Consider the following 8603-nt stretch of genomic DNA (forward strand, 5'->3'; position numbering starts at 1 on the left):
AGAAAGTAGAATTTAAGAATTCCAGTTCTCTAAAGCTAAACACTGGATATTTCCACCATGAAAAACATGGCTAGAGATAGTGTCCCACAATCCCAGTTAAGCAGAAAAAACTGTAATAATCGGAAACTTCCTTCCATTCAGTCCCAATTAACATTAATTTTGAGCCCTGGTACGTGAGCTTCTTAAAGTTCTCTACCTGGAGTCCTGATATAAAGAATAGATCAGGAGACAGAAACGGTGATGTAACAACACTCACCTCAAGTTCATTCAGACGCTGGACTCTAGGAGTAAAACGGAAGCTTTTTACTTCACATGCAAACGGAGGCTGCCAATCCTAAATAGAAAAAATTTCTTCACCATATTGGTTAATAAGCAAGGAATGCACTATTCATTCCCTTAATTTAAGGGGTGAGTTGCCACAAATCATGATGACAACAGATCAACTTACAAGTCTTCTTTACTTAGAGACTGAAAGAATAATATTTTTTAGATAAAATAATTTATTACTTATCTCTAACATTCTAATACTAAGCTTATTTTATCAATTTTCTCCTCAGATCTCACAGTCCCATTATTTATATCTGACAATTATGCTTTCCCCAATTACTCAAGTGGAATGCAATAAGCTCATCTCAATACAGCATCTAGTAAACATCCAAGTTTACCAAAATAAAAAGAAAATAGAATTTGAAAGAAACAAAAAAGGGTAAAATTAAAGACCAAAAGGTAATGTTTTAAAAGTACTTACGTAATTGGACAATGTGTTTTTTCATTCATGTGGAATGTGACACAGCACTTTAAAGTCTATGTTATATAAATGTTTTGTTCAAAGCCCAGCTTCTGGGCGCCCAAATTTTTTTTTTAATATTAAAATTTTTAAGAAATTAGCAAACCCACAGAACAAGGACAATTTCCAGATTGGAGATGTGGTATAACTGAAATGAGACAGCACATTTCAAGTAGAGTTCCAGAGACCATAGTTTGATTTAGCCTAAACAGTAATCTATTTAAAAATGTGAAAAGTAGTAAAAAAAATTTTTATCTTACCTTGGAAACTAAAGAAATCCACCAATATTGAAATTAAATTCTGCTTGTAAACAACATTTATTCTCAATAATAATATTGTGACACAAAGAGAAGGTATATTATTTCAACCTTTTGTAAGTAACAAAAAGCTATACATATATATATATATTTTTTTTTAACTAAAAGGAACCTTGAATAGAATTTCTAATTCATTAAGGCAATAGAATAAATGAAAATATGGTTTAGGAAAAGCCTCAGTGCTTAAGGTTTTGTCAATATCAGGTAATCTTGATAGAAAAAGAATTAAGTGAAAATAAATTTTTCATAAAAGAGTTAAGTGAACTTTGGGGAGGATGCCAATACACGTACCACCACCCATCAGAGCAATTATTTGTTAATCCTTTGCTTGCAAGTGATAGTCTATAATCTTAATCAAATTCATTGAGCATAAGGGAAGTAGATTGCCTGAGTTTTAGAAACAAATAGGTTGATCTAGATTCAAAATCTACTTTGCCATTGCCCAAGATCACACATCTGATAAGTTATTTAACTTATCCAGACTTGTCTCATCTGTAAAATGACCTTATTTACCTACTAAGTCTTCAAAGAATATTAAATGAAAAAATCTGTAAATGCTACCTTAGCTGCTCCTCCTCCTCCCTCCATCTAAGCTTTTTATTCACTGTGGTAGTTTGCACACTTCTGTGGCAGTTTGTGGTGAGAGCAGAAGCTTTTTAAAATGCAACAAGGTGCAAAAGGACTGTATTTTATTTTATTACTAGTAGACAAAACATAAAGCATATCCCTTTAAGAAGCACTAAGACATGGTTCACAAACTTTAATGTTCATTAAGAATCAAGAGAGTACTTGCTAGAAAAGCAGTTTCTAGAACTTCCATATCCCGAAACTGATTCCAGTCTGGGAATGAGGCCTAGGGATCTGCATTTTAACAAGCATCCGGTCGACCCTAGTGCAGGTGGTCCAGGAACATCATTTGGAAAGCACTGGACCTAACGGGTAGAGAGAAAAACCTTTTGACCTTGAGCAAATCCTCAACCTCTTGGGGCACTAATCCCCGCAAAACAAAGAGTAGTATCAGCTTTCCTCACCGTAAAGACTGAGGATCGTAACTAACCTAGAGGCAAACCCAGTTATGTGCAACAACTGCGATTCTTACGTTTTTAAGATTTCAACGTTTTCTTCCACCTCCATTATTGACAAATCTTTTCTAAACCTCGAAATGTTTAAAATAATGTTTAAAAAATGTTTAAAAAAATGTTTAAAATAATTGCTGCTTTTTCCTTCTCCTCCCCCGGGAAGACTTTTTTTCACTGCAGCAGTAATCAGTCTGGGGTGCTTGTTTGGTGATACCACCCCAAAGGACAACTAGAGCTCAGACTACCATTTAAGAAACCTTAGCTCTGAGATGAGGCCTGCAGATACTTAATAAATCAAGCGTCAGCAGGGCTAGGATAAAGCAAGAGCCGACGGAATGGCAGTTTTTCCTATCGCACTGTAACGAGGATTATACGCGAAGGTAGGGCTGTCGCGTCACGATACTTCAGTCACCTTACGGCCAACGAAAGGCCGAAAGCCTTTGTTCCCCTTGCCCACAACCCAAGAGGGGAAGAAAAGTATCAGTTCCCAAGCTCTTCGCGGATAGGCCCCCGAGACACGACTCTCTCGCGTCCAGACATGCCTACATAAGACCCCAAAGAAACCAAAGCGGAAACACGCAGAAACTTAAAGTCCAGGTGTCGAGAGACCAGGGCGAGCGAACGCGAAAGGGCAGCGGACCGGGAAGTCGAGCTAAGCCGATCAGACTCCAGTACCTTGGGCGGTCGGATTTTACAGATGCCGGTTTTCTCCGCCAGGGGCCGGATGCGGCCGATGAAGCTGAGCGGGTCTGTGAACTCCTCCCAGCTGGGCTCAAAAACCGGGCACTCCGGAGGCGGCACGAACTCCGCCGCGTAGCCCCCCGGCCCCACGGCCGCCATGGTGGCACCGGGGGCCCACGGGGAGGAGGGCTGGCTGGGGCCCGGCGATCGCGCTCACGTCCCCTGACAGGGGCCGAAGCTCATCTTCTCGGGAGAGACCCGCTCGACACACGCACCCCAAAACCGCTTCCTCCGGCGTTTGTTATTGTTTCCTTCGGGGCTTTTCCTCTCGGGTCGGGGCTCACCGGAAGTTAGCGTGCGACCAAATCCCTCCGCCACCAGAAACAGGATCCGTCCGCAGCGACGTGTCGCCCCGCTGCGCGACCTTCCTTCCCCCTCCCTCTCCCGGCAACGCAGGTCGCTCCTTGGCTCTTCGTGCGCCCAAGTTCCGCGCTGCCGACGACTCCCGGCGGCACAGCCCGGCGGCCCCGCCGCCCCTCCTACTGGGCGGTGGGGGAAGCGGTCGGACCGAGCGGGGCGCTCTTCCGGCGCGGAGGATGCGTAATGCGCCGGGGGCAGAGGTTCTACTTCCGGCGAGCGGAGCCCGGTGCCCCTTTGTGTACAAATGGACCGGAACACAAGCAACCGGACTTCGCAGGGCTGCCTGTTCCAACCCCCGTGTCCGTCTGTTTCCAGATAACTACCTTTTCCGGCATCTCCCTTTTTTTAGTCCTTTCACTGTTAGTGTCCCTTTCGAATAATCTCGTTCGGCCACTTTAATCCGCCCCATCTCCATAGCAACAAGTTCGGGTCCAGCCCACCTGCCCGAATCTCCCCGCGGGCCGGCCTTCGCCACCATCCGGGAATTGATTTCGTCCTCAGAGAAGCAACTGCTGTTGACCTTGCTTTTCCAACCGTTGAAGCCTTTCTCAGTTTTCTGTAACAGCTACGGCAGCTGTTCTGGCCCTGCTTGTCGATCATCTCTCTGCCGGCGGGCATAGCCGCTTCCTCCAGGTTGCTGAGAATGACGCAGAAAGTACTAAAGAAGAAACCGTGAAACGGTAGTTGTTGTATTATCTATTGGAAGGAAGACTTACTTCCCAGGGCTTGATCTCAGCTTCCCCCAGGACCTAAATTGCCAGCTATGGCTAATGACTGCCGAATCTGTACTTGCAGCCTGGACTCCTCTCTTGAGTTACAAGCCAGTACATCTAGCTACCTACTGCAACTCCACTTTGGTAAACTCAATGTGCCTTGAACTCATAGTTCCCCAATGTTTTTTCAGTGTTTCCAGTTTCCACGAATGACTTCATCCATCTATTCAGTTGCCTGACCCAGAAATCCAGAAATAATCCTTAACTTTTGTTCTCTCACTACCCACATACAACCCTGTGTCAAGTCTGGAGATTCTATTACCTAACAACCTTAAATCCACCCATGTCTCCATCCAAATTATCACGATCCTAATTTAAGTTCTGTCTCCCCTGGACTGTCATAACAGCTCAGTTCTTGCCCCCTGTCAAATCTCTTTCCACTTATTTATCAGGTTGCTTGGTCTAAAGTCCAGAATTCACCTCGTCACTTTTCATCTCCAAACTCAACTCCAGGGACTTCCCTGGCGGTCCAGTGGTTAAGACTCCGTGCTCCCAGTGCAGGGGGCATGGGTTTGATCCCTGGTCGGGGAACTAAGATCCCTGCAAGCCGCATGGCACAGCCAAAAACAAACCAAAAACCAAAACCAAAAAAAACAAACTCGACAACTTCAAACTCCTTTACTGTTTGCTGTCTTACCCCCAAGCTTCCTCTCTTACGCTTCTCCATATAGTACACAGAAACTTTTGTGGTGACTTCAATGCACCATGCTTTCTCACCTCTGAGCTTCACAGATAATGTTTCCCCACCCCCACAGTTTCCTATATCCCTTTTCTGGCTAAATTCCTACTCATTCTTTATCAGATGAAGTTTGAAGGCAGTTTGCAGGAGAATTCCATCTTGCTTGAGGAGGCTGGCTTTTCGTTCTAGTCAAGCCTTCAACTGATAGGATGAGGCCCACCCACATTATGGAGGGCAATCTGCTGTACTTAAAAGTTCATTGATTAGATGTTAATCTCATCCAAAAAACACCTTCCAAGTTAACACATCACACACGTTAACATAAATATATTTGATGAGTAATAACAATATTTTCCAAAAGAAATTTAGTGAAAAGAGTGGCACTGGTTTACAGTTTTTGAAAATTTTAAAAAATATTTAGCTTAGTGGCATCCAGCTAGATTCTCATATCTATTTCTGCCCTCAATCTGTTGTGATATGTTGTTTGGGTTAAAATATATGAAGAAAATCCAACACCACACAGATGTGAATGGAAAAGGGACAAGTATTTTTTAAAATTTTAGCCTTTTCAAATCATTGTAATTTCTTTGAGGCTAGCAATGTGGAATCTAAAATTTTATCAATGAACTTTTTGTACTCTGTTATATTAAAATGGTAGTCAACATTTGTCCTTGAATGGATTTTTTACCCAGTCATGATTTTGTAACATCATGCATTGATCATTTCAAAAATGTTGGTTCACTGAGTTATACAGATCTTCCAAATGTTGATGCATATCATATATTATTTTTTAAATCACAAAAATATTACCATTGATCTTATCAGAAAATTGGGAAGCTGTCAAACTCATACTGACAGAAACAAGTTTTCCAAAATTACAATTTTCACTTGAAAAGCTCAAATATTTATTATCAACAAATACCGTCCATTGTTTCCACTGAAGAGATGGGCTCACATTGTTCATCTTCAAGAAAATGTCTGTCAAAAACCTAGATCTGAATAACTATAGTTTGTCTATTAGGCCTTCCGGTGTTCCATGAAAAAAAATGGCTAGTTTAGCTTGTAAGTGTTTTCCCTTGAGCAAATACTCCCACTTCTGTGTGCAGAAGTACACCATGTGTACCCCATTTCATCACAGACTATTAGAAAAGACATGTATTAAAGAGTCAAGGTTTATTAAAATGAATCATTTTTACTGCTTCATCTGGTATTCTTAAGTAAAACTGGATTTTTTTATACCGTGAGTGCATGTTATGAAGACCACTTCTACAGTGTGTTGGTGCCACTGTGATGTGTGTGTGCTACAGGACCAGCAATTTCACCCACCATTGCATTTGCACCACTGGGGCAAATATCATTGGTGAAAAAGGAAAATAGCATCTTAGTATTAGTATGAAAATACTTTTGACTGCAAGACCTTCAGAAAGTATCTCAGGGACCAAAGGGGTCTGGGGACAAACAGGAGTCTGTAGACCACACTTTGAGAACTGCTGGTTTATCCTATAATTTGAATTAACATAATAAAGGAGAAAGGACTGGAAAAGACCTACTTTAAAAAGAGGAAAGAGGGACTTCCCTGGTGGCGCAGTGGTTAAGAATCCGCCTGACACAAGCGATCTCCAAATTCTTATGAACTGCTGCTGTGCAATATTGAATTAATCCCTTCCTTTATAACTTCCTTGTCTGTATCTTAATGTTTAAATGAAAGATCACTATGTTAAAAACTCTGGGGACTTCCCTGGCTGTCCAGTGCTTAAGACTCTGCACTTCCACTGCAGGGGGCACGGGTTTGATCCCTGGTTGAGAAACTAAGATACCACATGCCATGTGGCGTGGCCAAAACAACAACAACAAAAACAACTCTGATATAAATGTATTTTCTTCACCAAAGCTCCTCTATATTTGCCTTCTCTTTCTTCTCCTGGAATACTATGCTGTACTAACTGAACTTATTATTGGCTTCACCATTGCCTTAAAATTCCACAATTTTTGAAAAAAATTTAAACCTTGACATATTCTTCATATGTAATTGACAGTTTTATTTTATCTCTTCTTCAAGACAGTCAATGAAAATATTTGTACCTAAATTGAATTCGACAGAAACTACTTGCAAATTATCACTTTTTATTGTCCTCCCTTAATTAAGGTATCAACAACTACTTTCAAATCATTCATATTTAAACACTCATATTTAATCTATGGCTACCTTCCCTCAAAGTGTCCACAGCTTATGCTTTACCCAAGATATTAGTATTAGTTACTTCATTATGATTTAATTTGTATGACCTTGAATGGATTCCTAATCACCTATCCTTTTCCACTGAGCAGATAAAGGACTGCTGTAAGGCGAGGCACATCATTATTGATGAATTTAGCTAGGTGCCAGGCAATCTTCTACGTGCTGGATATATGGGCAATGAGTAACAACAACAAGAAGACAAAGTGTCTCCTCACAGAACTTAGATTCTAGCGGTGAGGAGAGACAAAATCATAAGCGCTAGCAAATATATACTTTTCTAGGCAGTGATGAGGTCTTTTAAAAAGTAAAGAAGGGAGGGTGTGGAGGGTGTTAATGGGGGGATAGGGCGGTCAGAGAAGGACTCAAGATTGATGACATCTGAATAGAAGCTATGCTATAAAATATATAATGACAGCTTGCTACATGAATATCAAAGGGAAGGAATAACATCCAATTAAGGAGATGGTATTTGCATTGGCCTTGGTAGAAATTTATGAAGATTCATGGAAAGGGTCAATCCAGATAGAAGAGTGTGAGCCAAAGCTGGAAAGTGCATGCTACATTCAGGAAATAACTAGTTATTTATTATAACAGAGAAAGTGTGGTCAGATTGTGGCAGTGTTTTAGTGCCCTATTACTATCTGGATTTCATTCTCTACTCTGGGGGGAGTCACCAGAAGTTATGAGCAGGAGTATTGAGACAGGCTGGGACCTGGGACCCGGGACCCTTTACTGCAGTGCTTGCAGCTGAACAAACATCTTCTCCTCCAGCAGCAGAGCACAAAGAAACTATAAGGAACTAAAAATAACTGCGTGCATGTGTGGTCGGGGCATATTATGAACAATAAGATACAACAAGGCCAAAACCCACCTGCCACGATCCCTGCACACAGCACCACCAGGGGGGTGGGCAGACCACCTAAACCACCCCTCCGGCCCGACCCACCAGTCCGCCCCCACCCTCACCCCATTTGAGGGACCATCTCACCACCCCCCAATCCGGGAGCCAGCAAAGACACCTGTTTACTTGTTTTCACTCCTTCCTGCTGCAGCATGAGCTCCAATAAAGCGTTGCCTGAATTTCTTTTCTGGCCTCATCAATTTCTAATGATTAAAGAGTCCAAGAACCCAGGTCAGTAACAGTATGACCTATCCAGAAGTGTGCTTTAAAAAAAAGAAAAGAAAAAGCACCTTTTATAGAATGGATTGGAGAAGGAAAAAAAAACCTGAGGCAAAAACACCAGTTAGAAACTTATTGAAGTAATCCAAGTTAAAGGTAATGAGACACAGAGTGGAAATAAATAGTAAGATATAAATTTGAGAGCTAGTAGGAAGGTAAGATCACCATGATTTGCTTTTAAAAAAAAATGCAGGTGCCAAAAGACAGACAAAAATACTGAGCCAAGGTGTCTGGGAAAATCTTGATGTAACTAACAGAAAATCACAAAAGGGGGGGAAAAAGCAGATTTAGAAGATGGCAAGTTCCTTTTAGACTTCCTTAGGTCTCGGACCAGTGAAGAGTCCCAGCTTTTCCGTACCAGTAGTGTTACCAACCAGGGTCCTTGGATTCTTCAATCAATAGAAATTGGTAAGAGGCCAGACGAGGAATTAAGGCAAGGCTTTATTGG

General features: G+C 41.7%; 1 protein-coding gene across 4 annotated transcripts in view; it reads right to left on the reverse strand.

Annotated features, from left to right (window-relative positions):
- The window catches only part of KDM5A (lysine demethylase 5A), a 78834-nt gene extending 75511 nt beyond the window's left edge, over positions 1 to 3323 (reverse strand). For 3 of the 4 annotated variants that reach the window (XM_061205952.1, XM_061205951.1, XM_061205950.1), the window contains exons 1-2: positions 2859 to 3323; positions 257 to 334 (exon numbers count right to left, since the gene is read on the reverse strand). In XM_061205952.1, coding sequence (XP_061061935.1) covers positions 257 to 334; positions 2859 to 3023 — 243 coding nt within the window. In that variant the 5' untranslated portion in view covers positions 3024 to 3323. The remainder of the gene's footprint in view (positions 1 to 256; positions 335 to 2858) is intronic. The other variant, XM_061205953.1, reaches the window with a different exon arrangement.
- Between the last annotated feature and the right edge of the window lie 5280 nt (positions 3324 to 8603).

Source organism: Eubalaena glacialis, chromosome 11 (assembly GCF_028564815.1).
Source record: "Eubalaena glacialis isolate mEubGla1 chromosome 11, mEubGla1.1.hap2.+ XY, whole genome shotgun sequence".
Lineage (NCBI taxonomy): Eukaryota > Metazoa > Chordata > Mammalia > Artiodactyla > Balaenidae > Eubalaena > Eubalaena glacialis.